At 43.2% G+C, this 24,607-nt stretch overlaps 1 protein-coding gene across 4 annotated transcripts in view; it reads right to left on the bottom strand.

Moving 5' to 3' along the window:
- ACYP2 (acylphosphatase 2) overlaps positions 1-24,607 on the bottom strand; it is a 110,015-nt gene that overhangs the window by 22,611 nt on the left and 62,797 nt on the right. Inside the window, exon 4 of one of the 4 annotated variants that reach the window (XM_074989518.1) lies at positions 7,316-7,388. The exons of the other annotated variants lie outside the window; for them this stretch is intronic. Coding sequence (XP_074845619.1) covers positions 7,331-7,388 — 58 coding nt within the window. The 3' untranslated portion in view covers positions 7,316-7,330. The remainder of the gene's footprint in view (positions 1-7,315; positions 7,389-24,607) is intronic. 4 annotated transcript variants of the gene reach the window in all.

Below are 24,607 nucleotides of genomic sequence, written 5' to 3' on the forward strand. Positions count from 1 at the left end.
CACTCTGTTATACCTATTTTAATTATATCATTCATTATAATGGGAGGTGTTTACAAAGTTAGTAGAATACTCAGTGCAAGCAGCTGAGAACTAAATACAATAAAAAACAGTAACAAGAAAATCTAATCATACCCTGGAATATATGAAGGTATCAGAGAAACCTTAACATACAAACTACATTAACAGAATGTTATTGAGTTTCAAAGTCAAGGACTTAAAAGTTAGGAAAAGCCGGAATTCAGGTTGTCTATGCAACATTAATTCTGCCCTTGCATGCATACGCATTATGAACAGTCTTTAATTATATAAACACATTGCTTGTCCTTCACATGACACTGAAATTAATAGAATTACTCCTGGTGTAAGATACTACACACCATGAGTAACAGTGGCAAGAATCTGACCTTTAGTTAATATTCTGTTCCAGCTAAGACTTAGCAAACCTTTCCCATTTGCTATTTTCACAATACACTCTATAAATATGGCATAGAAAAGTTTCTCTAAATTATCATCCTTTACAGAATCACTCACTGTGAATGGAACAGCAACAATTTATCAATACTTAGGGCTTATCTACACTACCACAGAAGATTGAATGCGGAAGATCAACCATGAGTGGGTCAATTTTGTGCATCTAGTCTGGATGCAGGAAATCAAGCTTTGAGGGGTTGCAGTTGACCCCTGTACTTGCAAGATGCAAGGAGTAAGGGAGGTTGAAGGGAGAAACTCTCCTCTCAATCTTCCCCTGTACAGACGGACAAATTAGGAGAGCACAGATACGTCAATTTTAGCTATGCAATTGGCATAGCTAAAATTGCATATCTGCAGTCGACCTTCTTGGTCTAGCATAGATGTACCTTACACTTACTTGGGGTTTAATTTCTGTTACTTATTTGAAAGACTAAAGTAAGATAAAATATTTTATATGTTTATGTTTTACCTTACTATAAGGCACCTGTGTTACAACTCCCACTATTCTTCATAGTCATATCGTTATATTATTGGAGCATAATTATGATGCATTTTATGCAAGATGTGTCATATGTCACTGGAAAAATTACAGTTGGCTGAATATGGTTATCCTTGTATGATGGTATCATTTTTTATACAAAATTACAAATACTGAATATGCATCTGTATTTCAAATATAGTCATGCAGGTATCACCCATTAAGTAAGATGTTTTCAATGCAGATAGCTAGTTGGGAAGGGCCTGTTGAGGGTAGTGCCATCATAAAAAGCAATAGGTTTTAGGAGAAACTTATTTCCTACCTTGTGAGCCTTCAGGAGAGTGCTCCAGGTAGCCTGTAGATAATTGCTGCTATGACTCCACAATGTCATGTGACTAAGCTACATGACTCTGGACTCCATTTTGGGTCTCAATGATTTTCCACAAGTCTGCACTCTGTATCCTCTCGCACATTCAGACCCTTCAGCATGGTGAAAGTGAGAGAGCGTGGCAGGGAGAGAGTGATGGGCAAAGGGGAAGAGAGTGAGTGGAGTGGAGTGGGTCTTCAGGGGAAGGAGTGGGGCAGTGCAACAGTGTTTGGGTTTGTGTGATTAGATAGTTGGCAACCCTAGTTGAGTGGGAAACAGCTTGCAGGCCTCACATCAACTGCCCCAAAAGCTATGCCTTAGCACAATCCTCTGTCTCACCCTTCCCTTGGCACAGTGTGCTAACAAAACAGGAATCTGGGGAGAAAGCTGAGAGGATCCAGTGTTGCTGTGAAGAAAGTAGCAGGAGGGAGAGAAGTAGTCAGAGACATCTCATGGAAAGTAGTGTGGGGAAGGCAGTCTCTGAAATGCAAAGCATTAGAGAGATCTGGAAAGGCTGCAGGGTCCCACGAGAGACGCTTGGGGATAATTATTAATTGCTTGGAAGAGGAGGACAACATGCAGAACAGGATTCAAAGATCTCCAAAATAGTCTGAGCCTTGTAACCTTAGAAACTGAGTCACAAATACAAACCTGTGGACCTGGAGCCTGTTAAAGCAAAATGCATCTGTCTGCAGAGCCTTTGAAACTAAAGTTCCCTCTACTGCTGCTGCCATGGGAACGGATGCATCCGATCAGTGAAAGTGGGTCAGAGTAATTTTAAATTACCATGCTGCTGCATTGTTAAAAATTGTTAGCAACAGAAAACGTTGGGTCAGGAGCAAAGGCCATTATGTAAGTCTGTAAGTGTGTATGTTTTGCCATATACCTTGCACATTGTCCTCTATACAACATAGAAAATCTGGGAGGGGAGAAAGAGAAAGTGATAGTGTATTACTCCCTGGAGGTGAAAGACAATTTTGACACATTTTGTTAGGCTGACCACATCCGATACCACTACAAAGCAGTGACAAGTCTGGGACTAGGTCACCTTAGTGAGTGAAAGGGAAAAAAAACACTATCACAAGCAGGACCAACTGAAAGTCCTAGCAGAGAGACCACCATGTGGGTGGGCATTAAAACTGAAGTATGCGCTCATCAGGAGATAGGGTGGGGTGGGTGGGCTAAGGGGCTCAGTCAGATTCTGCTGCCATTATCATTGGTGCTTCTCTAGGGACTCTCCAGCGAGAAACTTTTTTGGGGTATGAGTTGAAAGTAATGCCAACAATAAGGGCAAATGAACAGAGTCTGACATGAAAAGGAAATAAATTAGGTGTGACATTAGGCGTGACATCCTGGGAGTAATGAAAAAACAGCAAGATTATACATATCTATTTAGCTGTCACATACCTACTTATAATATTATGAGTAAAATTACTTCTGTGAGCTCTCCATATTCTGTATGTTACCACCACTAAGCACATTTTCTAACAGTACATTAGCATAGCTTTGTTGGTTTCACTGGAACCATATGAATTCATGTAAGTAGAGAATGTAGCCCCTTATGTGCACACTACTTGGAAAACTGCTTCATTAGATACATTTGACCCACAATGAAAGACCCTGTGTATTGTTAATTCACAGCCAAATGGGAGTAATTCCTCAGCTAGAAGGAAATTTAAACCTAGGAAAAATTTCCTCTGTTCTGATCCCCATTGCAGATCTCTCTTGCACATTGTCTAAATGTTATTTTTGTAAAGTTTTTTTTACCTGTTCTTGATACACGTGAGCAGGAAAAAGCATTTCCCCAGAAGTTCTGGTCAGTGATCTTGCATCACATAAAGAGCTTGAGCAACAAACTTCAAATCTGGCTTGTTTCACAGATCTCACTGAGATCTCAAGAAACAAACTTTATTTGCAGAAAATGCAGTAGCTTTAAAGTGATGATTTCATACCATGCACAGTCAGTTTGTGAAACTCGTTACCATGAGATCTCACTGCAAATGGTAATTTCTTTACATCCTCATTCACTGGTCTAAAGACTCCAGGAAGCACTGGGCACCCAAGAATGGGGACCTACTTCATGCTCTCTTGCTGCAAGGGCACACTGCTGGGGCTATCAGAGAAAGCTGCTTCCTATGCCCCTTCCCCTCCTACCACATGTGCTAACTCAAAGTCAGATTTTGACCCATCCTGCAGACTGAAAACAGGGCTGGCTTCCCCCTCAGGTGCTAGGAGCCTGGCATACGTGGCCTGCACTCTGAATAGGCTTTATTTTTCCACTTGAGGGGTTATTTCCCAATTTCTGGGTAGCCCAAGGAGCACCCCTCTGCCAAACACACAATGGAACTAGCTCCAACACAACAGCAAGAGGAACACCTTTTCCTGCACACAGTGTGTGGGCCCCTGCTCTGTGCCCCTGGAAGGGGCAGAGTTCTGGATGGAAGGGGCAGGACTGGGGCAGCCAACCCTCAGTGCTGCCAGATTGCGGTGTGCTCCACACCTCATTGCTGCCCAGGGCACAAAGGAGCAATTTCAAGGGCCTGCGGTTCCAGGTGCTGCCACTGCCATAATCTTGGTGGCGGCAGCCAGGAGCTCTGGGCCTTTTTGTATCACTGGGCCCCAGTGCAATCGCCCCCGTTGTGTCCCCCTCCCCCCATTGGTGGGCCTGCCTACATCCCCCCCCCCCCAACCCACTCTGAAGGTGTGTGGTTTTATTATTGGCCTGGGGGTGCCAGTCATTTCCGGAGTAAGGCAGTCACTTTATGTAGCTTTCTTTCTATCAAGGGGAGAAGCCATCCACCTGAGGAACCCTTTCTCCTGTTTCCATGAGCCCTCCCGCAGCTTGTCTCCCCTCCTCTCACTGGAGGAGGAGTTTTGAAACAAGGGTGCTGATTCCATGGGTGTGCCAGTGCTGGAGCACCCCTGGAGAAAATGTTAGTGGGGGCTGGGCAGCCACATCCTCCTCCTCTGCCTCCTTCCCCCTGCACCTCTTGCCTGCTGACAGCCCACATGACTTAGTTCTTCCCTGCTCTCCCAGCACTTTGGAGTGCTATGAACAGCAGATCTGTGGAGTTCAGGAAGGTCCAGGAGGAAAGGGGAGGAGAGGGGATGGGACAACATGGGGACAGGATGGGTAACGGGCAGAATAGGGGTTAGGGGAAGGGCTAGAAAGGGGGCAGATCCTGGGGTGGATTGAGGGTGTCAGTCACCTCCAAGCTACAGGAGAAGTTGGTGTGTCCATTTTCAAAGCTCTCCAGCAGCTGTTACTTGCACTCTAGTGTTCCTAGTTGATTTAATATAACCCTTTCTTAGCTTACAGGGAACAGGAATTTCTTTCATTCTAGGGCTAAGAAAGGGCCTTCTCTTACAGCTGATCAACCAGCCCGCGTCACAGGCTGTATCGTCATTTCATGAAGTCTGATTCAAATTATTTTTCACATTGAGCTTCTTAAATCACAAAAGCTTGGAAAGGGTTTGAATGAGGCGTTTTCATGCCATTAGCTATGGTACCAATCCAAACCACAGGGTCAAAAAAAGACAGCTCTGACATCTGGAAGCTGGCTGAATGCCACATGGCAAGAATATTAAAAAGCAGGGGTATTTACACCAAATGTCATGTGCACAGTTATGCATTTACAGAGCTTGTGCAAAGAGGGAAGTGCAATTGTTTATCACAAACAGTCACGTGACTAAGAGCTCTATGGCTACTTTAGTTCACGAAAAAGAAGTTGGTCAGTTCCCCCTTCTGGCCCCCGCACATTAGGCACTTTCAAAACCATCCAAACCATCAACTATTCACCAATGTTCCCTCTAATTTTTCCCATTCATGTGCAGAATAAATTATTTCTGTGCACCAGGGCATGTGTGGATGTGCACCACCAGTAGAAACACAAGCAGCTGGCTGGGGGTGCTCTGCTAATCAGCTGGGCAGCATTTTAATCTCTACTGGGTGGCCACCCAAGTGCTCAGCGTACAGGGAACACAGCTATATACTGATTCAGATGGGGAATTGTGGTTAAAATGAGCATCACATGGCACCGAGGAAGTCAGTGAACTATTGTGCTAGCCAGGAAATGCTCTAAGATTGCTCCCAGCAACTACACCTATGTGCACCTTACTTCCCTCTCACAGTCTTGTTGAAATGAGAGATTAAAGCAAAATTTTACGGCACATAAGAACATACAGTGCAATAAGGAACAAACCAGCACAGCTTCTGTAAAGGAAAGTTATGGTAAAATAGTGGGAGAAGGAAAACCATCATCTCCTTGATTCCATGTACTCCCCCATCTGTCTGTATCTCTCTGTGGGTTCTTGCTTAGATTGTAAACTCATGACTGAGGCAAGAGCCTTGTTCTCGTTCTGCGTTTCCACCTAGCACAATGGGATCTTGGCCTCTGATCACAGGCCTAGTTGCTACATCAATTAATGAATTATGATTAATCATTGGTGTTAACATAAAATAATTTGAGCTTTCAAAAACCTTGGACAATGTCCCTAATGAAAAACTTGTTAAGAAACTGACTATGTTATGGGGCAGGAAATCAAGTTCTGTTGTGGATTACACACTGGCTAGCAGACAGAAAAAAATTAGGTCAGTACAGAACTCAGAGCCCAGAGAGTGGCAGCGGCTGGGCCACATTGCTACTCTCACATTTCTATTGGGCTGCTGTTATGGCTGAAGAGGCCACCTACGTAACTTGGACAGCCCTGTGGGCCTGTCTACATGATAGCACCTTCCTAAAGCTATCCTGTGAGCTCAGCACTGTGGGCCAAGTCCCAGTCTTGATTCATGGTTTAGGAGGTTTCTTTGCAGCTGTTGCCACGCAGGGAAAATTCTCCCCAACTGGATCCAAGGCTTTTATGGCCCTTTTATGTGGCTCCAGCCCTTTTACATGGCACTTACGGACAGCAACCAGGACGAAGATTTCTCCTGTTATGTTGTTTGCCCCCGTGCCAGATATGGAATTTATACTGCACTGGGAGGCTTGTGTGCCTGCAAGATTTGTCCCATAGGGTTTACCCAGCTGAAATTAGCTACTGTTTTCCATGCCAGGGAGGCTGTATGTGCTACCTCAGAGTCAGCTCGTCTCTCTAGGGGAGTAGTTGATCAACTGCACAAGGCCAAGAAGTATACAGGAAAAAGCCGAACAATATGTATTTGTGGTGCCACACCCCAGTAAATGAGCTGCCTCCCTCTTCTACACTGCAGCTCTCTCTGCTGGTCCCTCCTAAATCTGCTGGTGCAATCTGGCCCAGTGGAAGTTACTACCATCTTATGGGCGGACTAAAGCCGGATGCACAGCCTGCTCTGGAGAGGAAGGAAAAGAGAAAAGGAAACAGAGCATTGCCACCTGGCCCACTGTTAGTGGGGAGGTAGTTGACCCGGAGCTCCGTGTTTCAAAGGAGCCTGGAGCTCTGGCTACTGCCACTACTACTTTGGCAGAGATGACAGTCAGAGCTCTTGGCCCCAATGAAACACTGCAGCAGCACTGCTGAGCTACTCTGTACAGCTCTTGGGGTAGGAAGAGCCCAGCGCCACTGATTGTTCTGTGCCCCGCCCCTTCTGCCCATAGCCACGCCCCTCCCAGGGGCATGGAGCCAGGCCCTTCTCCCACCTTGGCCCGGAGTCTGCGGTGGCTGTCAGCCCTGCTGTTCACTACAGACATTATTTCAATTTTTGGTTTTGCACAAAGTTGTAGTTGGAAGTGGAGCTCTGCAACCACCAAACACCGACCCATGACCTTTGGCTAGGAGGCTCCAGTCCCTGAGAAGCAGTGGTTTAGCCCAGTGTTTCTTAAACTTTTTGAGACCACAGTACACCAAACAATGATATTTTGATGTGGAACACCTACAGAAATTTTCTTCAAAAAAACTGTAGTCGGACAAAACAAAACAAAAACAAAAAACAAACAACATATACAGCAAAAACAAAATGAAGTAAATTAATAAGCGATGAAGTAGTAACATTGTAACTGGTTTTAATAACAGAAAATATATACCAGCAGTGTATGATATCAAAAAAGTGTCAGATGCTTGCAGCACAGCTGTGAGTTGTCATGGAACACCAGGGTTCTGTGGAACAAAGTTTAAGAAATACCGGTTTAGGCTACCACCCCAACACTGATGTTGTGGAGAGTCTTTCTCATCTAAACAGGAAAGTCTCTTCACCTCACAGTCACTATGGGTCAGGAATTTTTCTGCCTGAAGGACTGCGTGTTCCTTGTTGCTTGGGAGAGAGGCTCAACCAGGGACGCTGGTTCCTTTTGAATCAGTCAGCAAGCGGAGCACTAGCTCTCCATTAGTATGCTCAGCACATCCCCAATGTCAGTCCCACAAGTCTGACTTCAATAGAAGAGTGCAGGTTCATGTATGATAAAAGAAGTAAAAAACATTTCTGACTGCAACTCCGACCGGCACTAGGGATTCTTAATTTTTTTTCTTCAAAAGTCTCTCTTCATTACAAATGAATTGCGGCTAACTGACACACAAGAAAAGTAGTAGAGACCAAGGGTAAGTCTGCAGCCACAACAATTACTTTCTTGGCTATTTTTCAGCTGACAGCATTAAATTTCTTATAAAGAATAAAACAGAGACTTTCAAAAGGAGAAAATCCAAGCTGTATGTAGGAATCAGTTAAGATTCAAAACTGAAAGGAGCATTTAGTCGTCACGCCTCTTGCGATGATTTCATATGCTTTAACTTTCCCTCACCATCCTGGTGTTATTGAACATTCTGGAACAAAATTTCAGCTGACTTATAACTAGCCTCCAATTTTGTGCATGCAAAAGCTTACTCACAATTTCTGTCCTGTCCTGTTACACTATCTGTGCATCCACACTCAGGAGCACTGGTTAGGTTGTTGGCAGCTCAATTGCTTAATAAGCAAATGAAAAGATGTGCATACGGAAAGCTAGACTCAGACATTTGTAATAAAAACCACACGCATGCTAATTCTTGCTGGCAGAAAATGGTAGCCAAATGTATTTTATGTTGAAATATTTATCCTGGATATTTTGAGTCTTTTAATTGCTTCCTCATCACTTGACAAACTGATTAATTCACATTAGCTTTTGCAAGGTGTCTTTAAAGAAAAGGTAACTACACTGTGGTGCCTCGATACTATGACCACGGATAAATTATACAGATAAACAGACTCATAAAATTTGCTATAATAGAATATCAACAACAAAGTGAGAGAAAGAGAAAACAGGATCAATGGAAATTGTTCTTTCAAAATGTTTCTAGTTAGTAAGCCTCATTAATTTCCTGTAGTTTGGCCTCTTCATATATCAATGACTGAATCTTGCATTACAAGATACACCAATTAAATTAAACAGCAAGACCTATATGTTTACCATTTACCTTTACCATTTTTAGAGCAACTGACACAGTGGATACATTTTAATAATTGATATTCCATTAGAGGATATAGCTGTTCAGAAAAATACTTACTACAAAAGCACGCCACAGTAGATTTAATTGGAAAACAGCGCCAGTAAACTCCTAAATGAATTTTCCATAGTAAAAAACACTTTGGCATTCTCAGAACTAATATTCAGTGATAGAGTATTTCTTAAGTACAGGTATAACACTGAGGCAAGATTCAAGCTTCAAAGAATTCTTTAACACCAATGATGACACCAGCCACATTTATCACATCACCACCAACAGTTGCAAGAAAAAATATTATCTACTGGACACCCTACAGTCTTGGTCATTACACAAATCGGTTCAGGAAAAAACAAAACAAAATTATGGAATCCTTAAAAAATATCACATTCACCACAACCTCGGTGCGTTTAAAGGCATCTTGCAAATCATGACTGCAACCTACTATGCTGGAGGATGTCTTAGTCATTTCAGCTGAGAGCTCTAATAAAAGAGCCATAGAGATTTGATTCCCAACTATTTACGTTAGTCACTATCTTCTCCACTGACCCATATCAATGAAACTGGATTATCATCTCACACCCTCCTGTTTCTCTAGTTTGTATTATTGTTATTATTAGCAGGAAAAATTACCCATTTTGTGAGATGTAATATTGCTGTGAATTTCCCCATGGCAATGTCATTACTTGTGAACCATCATTAGGAATGGAATTAAATGTAAGCTGAACTTCAAATCTGCAATCTGTTTAAAGAGGTTATCAGAGCATAGCAGTGTATTTTTTAAATATTTTTGGCCACCGTAATTCTGGTTTAATAGCCACTGTGTGTTTAGTAAAATACAGTCCAATACATCTCACTTGTGAGTCAGTCTCTGCTTCCATCAATCTTTAAAAATGAAATGGAAGAGCTTTAACAGCAGGTGGGTGCCAAAATACAAATGTTTTGTTATTACACTGAGTCTGTCTCCTGGACCGCTGGTCTACAAAAGATGCTTTCTTCTTGGTCTGCAGCTATAATGTAAAAGGAATCAAAACTGGAGAAGTGCTAAGCCTGAAAAGCCTGAACTGTCCCGTACTCAAACATATGCGGGATAGGCGTGTGCTACCCAAAGTTAATATGTGAGACAGCATGGCCTTTACTAACATTTTATAAGGATTTTGTTGATTCTGCCCTGTGCCCATATCCCTCATAATCCCACCCCTGCATTTGTGCATTTTCATAGCTTCTCATTAGTTTTTGTCCTTCAGCATATGTTCAGTATTGAGGGAACAATAACTTTTACATAGCTAAAAAAATAACATCAAAACCAATCTTACTACAGGTCAGATCCTGCTTCCACTGAAGTCACTAGCAAAACCTCCTTTGAGAAAAACATGACCTTTCCAAGTTTAAAGAACCTATCAAACTATTTTAACAAGTGTTTATAAAATACAGAAAGCACACTACAATGTACAAAGTAAAGTACATCAACAGCCTGTACAAAGTCCTGAATGGCCCACTACTATTTTTACACAATTCAGACCTCATGCTGACAGTATTACATACTTGTGCTACTGACTCTATTTTGTCCTGTGTCAGTACCATTTTAATCTCTTGCCTTCACACTTCATCTAACACAGGGTCATCAGTGAGCCATGGTGGTCTGTGAGGTAGGGTTGCCAACCCTCATGATTTTGTTGGAAGTGTCCCAGAAACAGGCTTAATCTCCTGGAGACTACTTAAACCAATCTAGGAGAAGGGCTAACGCAGGTTTCCTACCTGCTCTGGCCCCAATCCACTCCTGGAAGTGGCCAGCAGATCCCTGTGACCCCTAGGCAAGGGCGGGGGGCAGCAGGTGGTCTCCATGTGCTACTTCCACCCCAAGCACCAATTCCACGGCTCCGATTGGCTGGGGACTGCAGCCAATGGGAGTTGAGGGGGTGGGACCTGCAGGCAGAAGTGGTGTGCAGATGTGGTGAGCAGAGTAGGACTGGATTATGACATTCTGTGTCCCTAAATTATGTCAAGTTAGAGTTGTCAACTTTCTACTCACACAAAACCGAATGTCCGTGTCCTGCTCCTACCCCACTCTTTCGCCACAGTCCTGCCTCATGCCACCCCTTCTCCGAGGTCCTGATCCTGCTCACTCTGTCACTTGCTCTCCCCACTTTCCCCCTCACACTGGTGCAGGGTGTGGAGGTGCAGGCTCCAGCTGGGGATGATGTTTGGAGTGCGGGAGGGGCTCTAGGCTGGGACAGTGGGCTGGGATGTGGCCGTGTATAAGGGCTCTGGCTGAGACTGCAGACTCTGGGGTCACACTGAGGATGAGGAACTGGGGGTGTATGCAAGTGCACAAGCCTAGAACCAAGGGGCTCAGAGGATGAGCGGGGGGATGAGGACTAAGGCATGGGGAGAGGGATGAGGTGGAGGAGTGAGGTATGAGGGGTGGGACGAGGGCTCTGACTGGGGTTGTAGATGCTGGGGTGAGGGTGGGATGAGGGGGTTTGTGATGTAGGAGAGTGCTCTGGTCTGGAATCTAAGGGTTCAGAGGGCAGAGGAGAGATCAGGACTGGGGCAGGAGTTGGAAAATAATGCTTGCCTTCAGCTTGCTTCACCTCTGCCTTCCCACCCCAAAAAGATACTTAAAAACACCTGGAAACAAAACAATTGTAACTGGAGGAGGCTGTGGGGAGAGACTTGCTGGACTCAGGCTGAGTTGGCTGGTTCTTGAATGACTCTACCTGAATCACTAGTTAGGGTGAGAAATTACTTTTCCTAACTGGTTTCCGTAGTGAATCTACCTTAGATTAAACACTTCGTATTATTTTCTTAGTAATCCACTTTGTTCTGTTTGCTAACTCGTTGGCCACTCAAAATACACCTTTTTATAGCTAATAGGCTTTACTTCTGGTTTATAATATAACCCAGTTTATATAACTTTTGGGGAAGGGAAGGGCAAGAGACTGTGCATACCTTTCTTCACACTGAGGAAAGAGGCAAACTTCATATAACTCTGGGCTCATAACCCAAAGGGGGGCATAATCATCTGGGTGCTCTAGTAAACTCCTTAAGTTGAGCCTTCCCAGAACTAGTTTCAGCCTGTTTAGATTGCAGGTTTCTGTGGGGAGCCCCAAGGTCTCCTGGCAGAAGTCTGCCGCTCCAGGGGCCTTCTGCCGACATCCCGGTCATCCTCGTTCCACGAGGCATAAGGAAGATGTTGGCAGAGGGGCTTTTCCCAACATTTGGCTCCATGTAGGTAGGCCCAATGTTGTGAAAGCCTCTCTTGACAGAACTGTCAGCAGGAGATATGCAAACGCATTGTGCGGTTTGTGTCCCTTTTGCCAACAGATCTCTTTGATCTAGAAGATACAGCCTTAGTCTGGATCAACAGCAACTGGGTGTGGCCCTCTCTGCTTGTGAGCTTTGCTTAAGAGCCTGTCTCAGCAAGACAAAGTTCAAAGGGGCCCAAGCTGACAGAAAAAGGCAAGTTCAATGTTATCTTCAGCCCCTCAGTTGGGATCCTATAGGTCATAAACTGTCACATTGGCCTTTACTTTTCTCCTTCCCTGAAGCTTCACTTGGCTGCCAAACATCTTGTTTTCATAACTTACACCACTTGTTTCCTTCCCCAAATTGCACTCATCTTAGTCAGTAAAATCAATTTCAAGCCAGCTCCACCCTGTTTCCATAATTAAGTAGTTAATATTTCTACTGTACTTTAAACTGAAAATATAAAGCACTGTGTTAGTGCCAAGGACTTACAATGAGGTTGCCAGGTGTCTGATTTTCAACTGGAACACGCAGTCACAGTTAAAGTTCAGCTGGTGGCCCAGTGGGAGCTCAAGGCTAAGGCACGCTCCCTACCTACCCTGGCTCTGCGCTGCTCCTGGAAGTGGCTGTCAGATCCCTGCCACCACTAGACACATAGGGTGGCCAAGGACTGGTAAGTTCCACACACTGTTCCTGCCCCAAGTGCTGGCTCTGCAGCTCATATTGTCTGGGAAGCCCACAAGCAATAGGCACGGCAGGGAGCAGCTCCTGCAGGCATGAGAGCAGTGCATGGAGCTGCCCTGGGCACCCATGTGTCTAGGGGTCTCAAGGACTTGGCAGCCACTTCCTGGGAGCTGTGGTAAATGCCACAGAGATCCTGCACCCCAACCCTCTTCCCCAGTGCAGTCACACCAGGAGCATTCTGCCGACATCCCAGTCATCCTTGTTCCAAGAGGAAGAAAGCAGGAGTTGGCAGAGGTGCTGCACCCCCAAACCCTCATCCTCCTCCCCTCCCTAGCACCCACAAACCCAAATGGAGCCTTCATTTCCCCACACCACCTCCCACCCCCCACCCCCAGCCCAGTGCCCTCTCCCGCAGCCCAAATCCCTCATCCCTAGTACAACCCCTGGGTCCGCACTCCCAGCTAGAGCCTTCACCCCACCTTCATTGCAAACCACTTCCCCAGCCTGGAGCCCTCTCTCTCCTCCTCAGGCCCTCATTTCATTTCTGGCCCCATCTGGAGCTTGCACCCCCAGCCCAGAGCCACCCCCACTCCTGCAACCCAATTCCCTACCCCAGCCCAGTGAAAGGGTTAGTGGGTGGGGAAGAGCCAGGGACAGAAGGAGCAGAGATGGCAGGAGCAGGGTGGGGTCTCAGAGAAAGGGTGAGGCCTGGGCAGGGCCTCAGGGAAGAGGCAAATTGGGGAAGGTTTTTGCTTTTGTTTTTGTTTGTTTTTTTCCAGATAGAAAGTTGGCAACACAACGTACGAACAATGCTAGGAATCGTTTTGGGGTTTTTTAAGCTGTTTTCATTGATTTTTATAAAAGTTATGAATAAACATTTCTAATAAAAATCTTTATTAAACCTATATTTTGGGCCTAACCTACCAATACATCATTAATAAATACGAAATTGGACCAGTATTGTGGCTCACTGTGTTAGGCCATGAACTCCTGAGGATTAAAAGATGTGGTGCTCTTGATTGGCTTGGCCTTTTGAGCCACATTTTGGATCGTTTCACAAGTACTGAGTGAATGTGCCTTGTCACAGGCACCAATCAGGGAGCTGGCATCATTCCACATCTCCCCCGGACACAGAGCAGCAGTGGAGCCACTCTGCTGCAAGAGATGGACCTTCCTCCCTTAGGGTTTTTGGCTAGCAAATTTGCACAGCCATGGAGCAACTGGTCAGGCCCCCAGACTTGCACTTTCATGCTGACATGGAGTACCAGCTCTGCCCTGCGAATGGCCTTTGTGGGGCGTGCCCTTTCTGCATAGCTGAATCACAGCAGCTCTGCTCTTTTAGAGCCTTCCCTGCATGCCGGGTTGTTTTTGTGGCAGACTGGAATGTGGCCGTAAGCGGGATTTGGCTCTTAATTGCCAGTGTTTGCTACAAACTTCCTGATTTTCAGCTCTGCTGGCATGTGTCTTCAGATGAAATTTGAGACAAATCTGCAGTTACCCATTGCTCAAGCAAGGATAGGAATAAGACAATTTGGAACAGCTAATTTCAAAATAAATTTGCAGTTCCTTAGTGCTGCCATCACTAACACTTCCATTGTTTTTATTTCAAATGCAAGTGTTTAAAGTTGACAAGATTTTATGGAATAAAGCCTGTTAGGAAAGGCACTGTAATACACCCTGGTGGGAAGATTTTGCTTGGATGCTTTCTAAAGTACAAATATACAGAGCATTCTTTTTATACAGTTCATATTTTTAAAAAATCAGGTGATAAAATGCAATCAATCATTTTGGTGAAAAGTTATGACATCTCATAACCAGAAGGATATGATTTGATGAGAACAGTTCAAGAGCGACTAACTTGAAATGCAGCAAACAGTCCTGTAGCACTTATGTGTGTCTTACCCATGAAAGCTCATTAACTAATAAATAAAATAGTTGGTCTTTAAGGTGCTACTAGGCTGCTTGCTTTGTTGTGCGAAGATACAAACTAACACAGCTACCCCCTGAGACTAGCTTGAAACTCGGTAAAGACTATTTTATCACATACCGTGTGCAAGTTAATCTAAAGTACGCTACTTTAAAATGAGTGAAAAATAAAATGTATGTGTTCAGAAACAACATTTACATCAATCCTATCAGCTAAATGTAAATTTTAAATTATAACAGCTGGAATGAAATGCAGGCTCAAACAGTATAATTTACAGCAAATAAAGAGTGTTTACCACCCAGAAAAACATGGAGTTGGGGGGGAAAAAGTAAACAATATCCAAGCGCCATTGTTTCTGTGACACCGTCATGACTTTTGAGTCTTAAAGCAAAATATGATTTTGACCTTTTACTCTACAAGAAGCCAAAATCAACGTGAAGAGATTACATTGAGAAGAATATGAAATAATGATAAACAGAACTCTTGAATTAAAACAGGCCAGGAACCAAATACTGTACTTTTGTTTAACTAACTGCTCCCAGCATAATCCTTTCTGCTGTCTGAGAAGCAGCTTAATGCAGGCACAAACTCAATTTATATATTTGTATTACACACAGAAAACAATGTTAAAAGAACATTATTAAGGTTGTAAAGTCAAGCATTCAAAAGTTAGGAAATATCAGAATTAAGACTGTCCAAACTTTAAATGTTTGACTTGTCAACACTAAGAATGATCTTTTAACATAATTTTTGTGCATAATTTCCTAGATTTTAAAAAAGAAAACTGAAAAAAAAAAAAAATTCCATCCTGTGTTTTCATATTGACAGCATATAGTTCATCAGCGGGTTTGGAATGTTTAGATCCACCTTACGAACCGTTGTCACTTGAGCTAATGGAGTAACAGATGGCAATAGCTAGTTGTCATCCTCTTATATGGACCAGCACTAGAGGGGGATGAGACAATACTTTGCCAGTGCATAAATATTTGCTAAGAGCTGGGGAAATGTGAGATTCAGCTCTTGGGTTCCATTACAAGCTTTCGAGGAGCATGTATTCTAATGGACACACTACCTGTGATTTACCCCCAAATTGAATCCTTCTGACCCATCCTCTTCAACCCATCCAATTTTCATTCTCATTCTTCTTGCCTGTCCAGTCTCAGCCTCCACTCCTTCAGCTTCTCATCCTAATCGGTAATCACAGACTCTTTGGCCAGCCAGTCCTAGTCTTACCCTCTGGGCTCAATGTCTGCATCCTAGCCTGTTCCCATCCTGGTCTACCCCACACCCCTCGAAACCCCCTCTCCTTGTCTAGCCATTTCCAGCCTTCCCCTTCCAGCTCCTAGTTTGATCTCTCTTCCCCTCCCCACCAGCTGCTCCCAATCTCGATCTCTCTCTATGGTCCATATCCAGTGCCAGTCACCTACCTCATTACCCCACTGCTCCCCTCTCCCTGGATCTTTGTCTTAGTTTCTTTGCCCAGTCAGTCCAAGTTCTCCACCCACACCTGAATTCATTGTAATATCTGTCTCATCTTCCTACCATTGTTATCTCCCCACTTATTTCTAGTCCTACTCTCCTTTTCCATCTAGTCCCAACCCTCAAAAGTCTCATCCATAGGCCAAGTCTATACTAGGAGGTAAAATCTGATTTTAGGTACGCAAATCCAGCTGTGAGAATTGCGTAGCTGGAGTCGATGTCTCTAAAATCAGTTTTTGCCACCATCCCCCCCACAATGGGTGGTCGATGGGAGAAAGTCTCTCATGAACTTTCCTTCCCCCTTGCAACTGCCAGGAGTGCCTGGGTCAATGGCAGCACCATGACAGTTCAATTTAGCATGGCTCCACAGGGCATGCTAGAACAAACCCCAGAAAATTGGCCACCAGCACACTGATCTTTGCATAGTGCAGAAATACCTTCAGTTAATTGGCTCCAGTCCCTTTCACTCCCCCTTATCTCCCTCCTCCTAGTTTATTCTCTCCCATCTCCCATTGCCCATCACCTTACCTAACCAGTCCCAGCCGCCTCTCACATTCTCTCTTTTCCACATTTGCCCAGTCATTCTAGTCATTCACAATCCTGTCTGCACTAGAAGCTAGGAGAGGCTCAGGGATGCTCTGTGAGGATGGGATCTTCAGAGATTTTAGCTGCCAATAGCAAGAAGCCTCTACTGAGAACGTACAAAATGTGTTTTTATCCCATAGGCTTGTAACATGTCCAAATTTCAAAAGATTTTCACTAAATTGCAAAAGGCACCCTCTTGCAACATTTCAAATCCCTGCTGCAAAGAGTATGTGAGAGGGGCACTAGAGTATTTTGAGAAAAGGTTGCCAGATGTATTTTAACAGGGATGTGATGGGGTGTGCATACCCTGCACTGGACAGGAGAGGGTTAACCCACATGATGGGCAGCAGAAGTTCTACCCCTTAGCCCATGTTGGGCATGCTCCAACTACTGCCTCAGTATGAACGGGAGCAGCCCAGTTTATTCTCGTCTGACTGTTAGAAGGGAAGGACCGTTGACAGATGCTCCAGCTGAAGAGCTGTTATGGCCTTTACCTTGGGCAGCTCGAGACTCAGAGCTGGACTGGAGGTCTGTAGCCCCCTGTATTGAGGAGCACAGAGACCCCAATGCCCCATGGACTGCAGCCATGGAAGTGCAATAGGAAGCGACCCAGGGAGGATGTGCAGGTGGTATCTCCCACCTGAGTGAGATTAACATGTTTTGATGGGATTCCTCACTGCCTCAGTGGACCACTTCCCCCTGTGAGGGCCCTGGGTAAGGGCCGCGTGGAGTTGGCCGGGTCAAGGACGCCTTACCTTGACAGCCGCCCCCTCTGGAACTGGCCCTCCTGTGTACTGGCTATTGGACTGCACCATCCTGCATGTTAAAGGCTACTGTATTGACTCTAGCCATTATGATACACTGCCTTCCATCTGAGGGTGATTAAACTGACTTTGGACACACACTAGGCTGACTCCAAGGGCCACAGTGATTGACTCTAGATACTAGACCACTCTGCCTGAATGCAAGGGCTGCTATTGTTTTCTCTTGACATTGGGCTGCACTGCCCTGACCCCAAGGACAGCCATGTGGTCTCTGTCCTCTGGTCAGCCTAAAGACTGTCCGGGAGACTGTAACCGTCCCCTCTCCCCAAAGCAGGCTGGGGAGTGCATACTCCATGACAAGAGGCAAAACAATCACTTTTCTCCTAGCCATGTTGTTGCACACAGCAGAACCATTTTTGCTGAATTTTTCTAAAATAATCCCATAGGAGACATGTAACTGACATGAAAAATTTCAGTCCAAACCATTATGCGTGCAAAGTTATAAGCAATTGGACACAGGGAAAGTTTATAACGGGAAGTGTTGGGCAACCTCAATAATAAGCTGTGCTACCAGCCTGCATACAAGATTTTTTAATTTCCTTTCCTTCTTTCTTTCTTTTTTTTTTTTTTTAACTTTACTCATGTACCTGCCCAATGATTTTCTTATCTGGAACCAGCAGAGCAAATGATATAATTAATCCTGGAGTAAAACACTAGACCCTTCTAGTGAGAGCACATATGATACGTTGAATAGATATTTACAAATAAGTTTAAGCTTAGGCATACATGAGTTAGATTTTTATCAGTAAATGTCAGAAAATGTTGATTTAACCATACACAGACTAACTAATGGAAAAAGTATAATAGTTTGATAATAATCAAATTCACAGATAGGCTGGCTGAGAACTGCAGTTTGATTCAAAAATATTTAAGTTTTAATGAAATATTGATAATTTGTATTTTAACCATTGTAAAGCATTACCTTGTTGTATCTCTAGGCCATTAAACAGTTGTCTGAACTTCTCATTATCTGACCTCCCCCAATTTCCTACAAATGTGAAAATTTAAATAATCTTATTATAAATTGATATTATCCACTGAAGATACAGAGAATTAAGTCTGCAAACCTATATTAAGTTACAGACCTGTTCACCACAGTCTTTATAAATAAAATCATCTGTAATCATTTATCTGGTAACTCCATCCCAGTGATGGAAACTGTGGGGAGGGGGAGTGACCTCCCCCACAGCAGCCTTTAGGTGTACGTGTGGTACTTTTCAAGCTAGTTGGTGTAACTGAAGGTGACACTATCAGTGACCCATCACCACTCTCCACCACTGCTCAAAACCTGGCTCTGCTGTGACTTCCATCCATACGCCCAGTGGTAGAGTTCTGAATGGGCAAGCACTGGTACTAATGGCATGGTGCAGCCACACAGCACATGGCAGATGCCATTCTGTAGCGCAATATGACATCCTCTGCACATCATGACCTTACAAAAATATAGAACAGCTTTTGGGCACGTTCTAGCTCCATACCACTCTACCCCTACCTTAGGGTTCCAAGTTGGTTACATTGAGATGAGCCATGATGATATGTCTACGTAATGTGGCACAAGGTATTAGAGGGTTGTGATCAGGCATGCAACTGCAATCTTCCCAAGAAAGGGACCCAAGCGCCACATACACCATTTCTAGTGACTTCTTTACTTGGCAGGTAACCCAAGCCAGATCACTCACCAAGTAGCATAGGTCACTACAAAAAGTATACGGGGAGTGAGGAGCCCTGGGGCAGCTGAGTACCAGCATGGTGGGGGCAAGCTGCAGAACCAATGGGAGGGAGCTAGGGTGCAATAGGGAGATTCGGAAGAAGGGTGACTCCCCCGAGAGCTTGTGCTCACTGGGCAGGGGGCCCATGCAATCTAGCTCAGTTCTCCCTGCTTTCAATACCACCTACATCTTTCCTTGGCTCTTGACAGCAATGGCCCTCGCATTGCCCTACTTGGTCCCAAGCTGCAGTGTGCCCAGCTCCTTCCACACAGATCTGCCATCAAGCACTTCCCAGCACAGGCTCAAGACCCACTGATTTGGACGAAGCTCTGCAGCTGGGGAGGGTAAGGGCCACCTGACCTGAACCTGGCTTGTCTCACTAAGCACTGACAGACTGCAGTTGGGGGCTGAGGCCAGAGACCTGTTGCTGAGGGGGGGAGGTCATCCTGTCCCCATCCCTTCCTGGTCCAGCTTCTACATTCTAAGCTCGCAGGAGGCTTGCAGGTTCACAACCAGCTGCAAAGACCAGAGTGCACCCTGAACAGGGATATGCAGCATATCTGGCCCCCTACTACAAACCTTTATCCCTGATTAGGAATACAATTGGTTAAACAGATTGCAATGAGTTAGATATCCACCCCTTCCTCTCACTAAGTTTGGAGAAACTCCTGGAAGAGGGCCCATTAAACTTCTGGGACAAAGAGTGTAGCGCAGACACTTAATAGGGATCAATGCCTTGTTGTCATGGCAATGGTTTTAGATCCTGCAGCGAGTCCTTGATATGCTAGCTGGTCTGAAATAGTTAAATTGCTATGTCATCACTAATAACAAACTTGTTAAAATAAATAAAGTTGCAGGTCTTTGGGTCGCAAAACATCACGTCAAATTTCCTTACCCATGATAGAAGCAACTTTATATGTTGAACTAAGGAATTATAGAATAGATCTCGAATAACAATGACCAAAAGAATAAAGATTTTATTTTTTAAAGAATTTCAAGACCGTATGTCACTCTGGTGACTCTCTTCTGTATTTTTGCTTAAGAAAAGTTACAATCAACATGGTAAATAACAAAAACTACGCATAGGGTCTTAAATGTGGGACTAAACTCCACTAGTATCCAAGAGTAAGTCTTCAATTTATATTCTTCCTTGTATTCCAGATTTTTGATTCCTTGCTTTAAACTGCCCTGAATCATTGCATGTGTGTCTATAAGCAACTTTCCAGGAAGTAGATCAGTGTATTGGATAAATAGCTACACTGTCAGCGTCAGCTTCGTTGTGTGTGGATGAATAGGTGAAAATAAAACGTTGGTCTCCTGCACAAATGTAGGAAATGTATCTTTTAAATGTCCAATACATCGCTTTCCCTTTCATAAGGAAAGATAGAAAACATGGCAAAAGACTGCCTTGGCTTAACCAGGAGATCTTGCATGATCTCAAACTAAAAAAGGAATTGTATAAGAAATGGAAACTAGGACAAATTACAAAGGATGAATATAGGCAAACAACACGAGCGTGCAGGAGCAAGATTAGAAAGGCTAAGGCACAAAATGAGCTCAAGCTAGCTACAAGCATAAAGGGAAACAAGAAGGCTTTTTACAAATACATTGGTAACAAGAGGAAGACCAAGGAGAGGGTAGGGCCATTGGTCAGTGACGAGGGAGAAACAGTAACAGGGAATTTGGAAATGGCAGAGATGTTTAATTATTTCTTTGTTTCGGTCTTCACTGAGAAATCTGAAGGAATGCCTGACATAGAGAATGCTAGTGAAAAAGGGGTAGGTTTAGAAGTTGAAATATGAAAAGAACAAATTAAAATTTACTTAGAAAAATTAGATGCCTGTAAATCACCAGGGCCTGACGAAATGCATCCTAGAATCCTCAAGGAGCTGATAGAAGAGGTATCTGAGCCTTTAGCAATCATTTTTGGAAAATCATGGGAGACGGGAGAGATTCCAGAAGACTGGAAAAGAGCAAATATAGTACCCATTTATAAAAAGGGGAACAAGAATAACCCGGGAAGCTACAGGCCAGTCAGCTTAACTTCTGTGCCAGGAAAGATAATGGGGCAGGTCATTAAAGAAATCATCTGCAAGCAATTGGAAGGTGGTAAGGTGACAGGGAACAGCCAGCATGGTTTTGTTAAAAACAGATCATGTCAAACCACTCTAATAGCTTTCTTTGATAGAATAACGAGCCTTGTGGATCAGGGAGAAGCGGTGGATGTGATATACCTAGACTTCAGTAAAGCATTTGACACAGTCTCACATAATATACTTATCAATAAACTACTCAAATACAACTTAGATGGGGCTACTATAAGGTGGGTGAACAACTGGCTGGATAACCGTACCCAGAGAGTAGTTATTAATGGCTTTCAATCCTGCTGGAAAAGTATAACTAGTGGGGTTCCGCAGGGGTCTGGTTTAGGACCGGTTCTGTTCAATATCTTCATTAACGATTTAGATATTGACATAGAAAGTACACTTATTAAGTTTGCAGATGATACCAAGCTGGGAGGGGTTGCAACTTCTTTGGAGGATAGGGTCATAATTCAAAAGGATCTGGATAAACTGGAGAAATGGGCTGAGGTAAATAGGATGAAGTTTAATAAGGACAAATGCAAAGTGCTCCACTTAGGAAGGAACAATCAGTGTCACACATACTGAATGGGAAAGGACTGCCTAGGAATGAGTACAGCAGAAAGGGATCTAGGGGTTATAGTGGACCACAAGTTAAATATGAGTCAACAGTGTGATGCTGTTGCAAAAAAAAGCAAACATGATTCTAGGATGCATTAACAGGTGTGTTGTGAACAAAACACGAGGAGTCATTCTCCCGCTCTACTCTGTGCTGGTTAGGCCTCAGCTGGAGTATTGTGTCCAGTTCTGGGCACCGCAGTTCAGGAAGGATGTGGAGAAATTGGAGAGGGTCCAGAGGAGAGCAACGAGAATGATCAAAGGTCTAGAGAACATGACCTATGAAGGAAGGCTGAGAGAATTGGGCTTGTTTAGTTTGGAAAAGAGAAGATTGAGGGGGGACATGATAGCAGTTTTCAGGTATCTAAAAGGGTGTCATAAGGCAGAGGGAGGGAACTTGTTCTTCCTTGCCTCTGAGGATAGAACAAGAGGCAATGGACTTAAATTGCAGCAGGGGAGGTTCAGGTTGGACATTAGGAAAAAGTTCCTAACTGTCAGGGTGATCAAACACTGGAATGAATTGCCAAGGGAGGTGGTAGAATCTCCATCACTGGAGATATTTGAGAAGAGGTTAGATAGATGGCTTTCAGGGATAGTCTAGAAAGTGCTTGGTCCTGCCTGGGGGCAGGGGGCTGGACTTGATGGCCTCTTGAGGTCCCTTCCAGTCGTACTATTCTATGATTCTATGAAGTGTCCTAAATCTGTCCCTGTCTAGTCACATGAGCAGATAATGAGAGCAAACTGCTAAAGGGATACAGATGCTAAATTTATGTTTGAGGTCAGTTGGTCAATAATACTTATTTGTTCAAAAGGCAACACTAATAAGCCATACTAAAAGGCTAGAGAAAGGGTAAAAAGTAAAAAGGGTAATATTCGCGTCTTGATGTTTTGGTATTTATACAAAGATTTGCATGCTGAAAGAAAAATATATCCCAAAGATTTTATTTACATAATTTCTATGTAAGACGTAGAAATCCTGTAGTGTATTAAAAATACTTCCAACATTTTCAGTCAATCATAACTTTTAATTTTAACACAGAAATATGCTTAATAAAAGTAAGAACCAAAAAAACACCACCAAGGAATTCTCCTTCAGTAGATCAAAACTTTGTTCTTTTGCTTTCATACAGAGCTGTAGTGTTAACATCCTATGTCAAAAATAATTGTATAGGAGCCTTATTTTTTATGGAGAATTTTGTAACAAGAATGTAGGTAAATTCTCATTGTTCAACTTACTTTTTCCAACTAAAATGTTTAAAATTACAACAAATTTAGTCTTATTTTCATGAAAATTTGCCTGAGCGTAGATCTTAGAACAGAAGAGGAGCACACTTTAAAAAAAAACCTTTATGGCCTGTTCCTTTTTGGTAAGTTTTCCTGTCAGTTCTCCACTGAACATTTATATATTACTCTTGAATGTTTTTCATTTGTTTTCACCACACTTCAGTCTCTATCTTTGTTATTACACATTTAATATGGTACAGTTTAGGTCTTATGATATTTTATATTTTTATTTAGTTAGATGTCTATATGACTGTGGTGTTATAACCCTCCAAACATGAACCCTTTGTAAATTAAAGAATTTTTCACTCATGAGCCCACAGGGAACCTGAAAAAATATCAGGAAGAGAAACATGTAAAATGAATGTTGATTGTGAAGCATAATGATAATATTGCTTCCATTAAAATGGAACACTGAGATGTATATTTTCCTAACAATGTTTAGCTACACATCTTCCATTAGAAATAAAATATATGACTAACTGCCCTGCACTACTGTAAAAACACTTCAATCATATGTACTGTACAACCATCTTAAAATAAGAAAGATGAATTATAAACTAATTAAGCAATGACACTCTAAACTTGTTGCCATAATATTCCTAACTCAGCCCTATCATTCCCTTGTTTTGCAGAACAAACATAACATCTAAAGTAAAAGAGTATCCTTACTATGAACAAATTGCCTGAAAAACAGAACTTTAAAAATCAAAATCTATTTTTATGTTACTGGATGATAACATCCCCCTCATAATCCAAAATGGAGAAAAAATCTTAACTGGAAAAAAATATTTTTTGTCTTAAAACCCAGTACAGGAAGTCATAACTCAAGCAGAAAAATTTTGTGGTTCAGTTATAAAACTTTAAAAGTAAGTTTATAAGGCAAGTGCTTTTGTATTGTGGTAGAGTGTTCTGCTCTGATTACATCATTTCCCTTTGTATTCATACTGGAAGAACAGCCTTTTATTTATTTATGTCGTGTTGCCTCTTCATGCAGATATTGTATTGTAAAATAAATACAGTCAGACCATCCTGAGTCCATTGCTGCTTAAACTCTCTAGCTACAGTTACACTACAGCACTCTGTCAAAGAAGTCACTGTTGCAAAAGATTTCCCAACAAAGCTTCTGAGGAGAGAGTGTGGCCATGCACTAAAAACAGATTGAAAGCATGCCCTTCTCTGTCGACAGTGGCTGGGCTGCACGGCTGCTCTCTCGATAAAACAGGCACCTGGAAGCACAGCAGACAGGGCTGTCCATTGTTGTTGATTCCCTGTCTGTCGAGAGAAGGCCCCTAAGAGTGTCCACACAATTTTTTTATTGACAGAATCTGTTGACAAAAGCATTAAGCCTCGTGGCTGAGCGACAGAATGCTCTGCTGGCAAAAGTGCTGAGTTTTGTCAACAAACTGTTGATAAAACACATTTTGGGTGTGTCTACACTAGCAAGTACATTCGAAATCTAGAT

This window comes from Carettochelys insculpta, chromosome 3, assembly GCF_033958435.1.
Source record: "Carettochelys insculpta isolate YL-2023 chromosome 3, ASM3395843v1, whole genome shotgun sequence".
Lineage (NCBI taxonomy): Eukaryota > Metazoa > Chordata > Testudines > Carettochelyidae > Carettochelys > Carettochelys insculpta.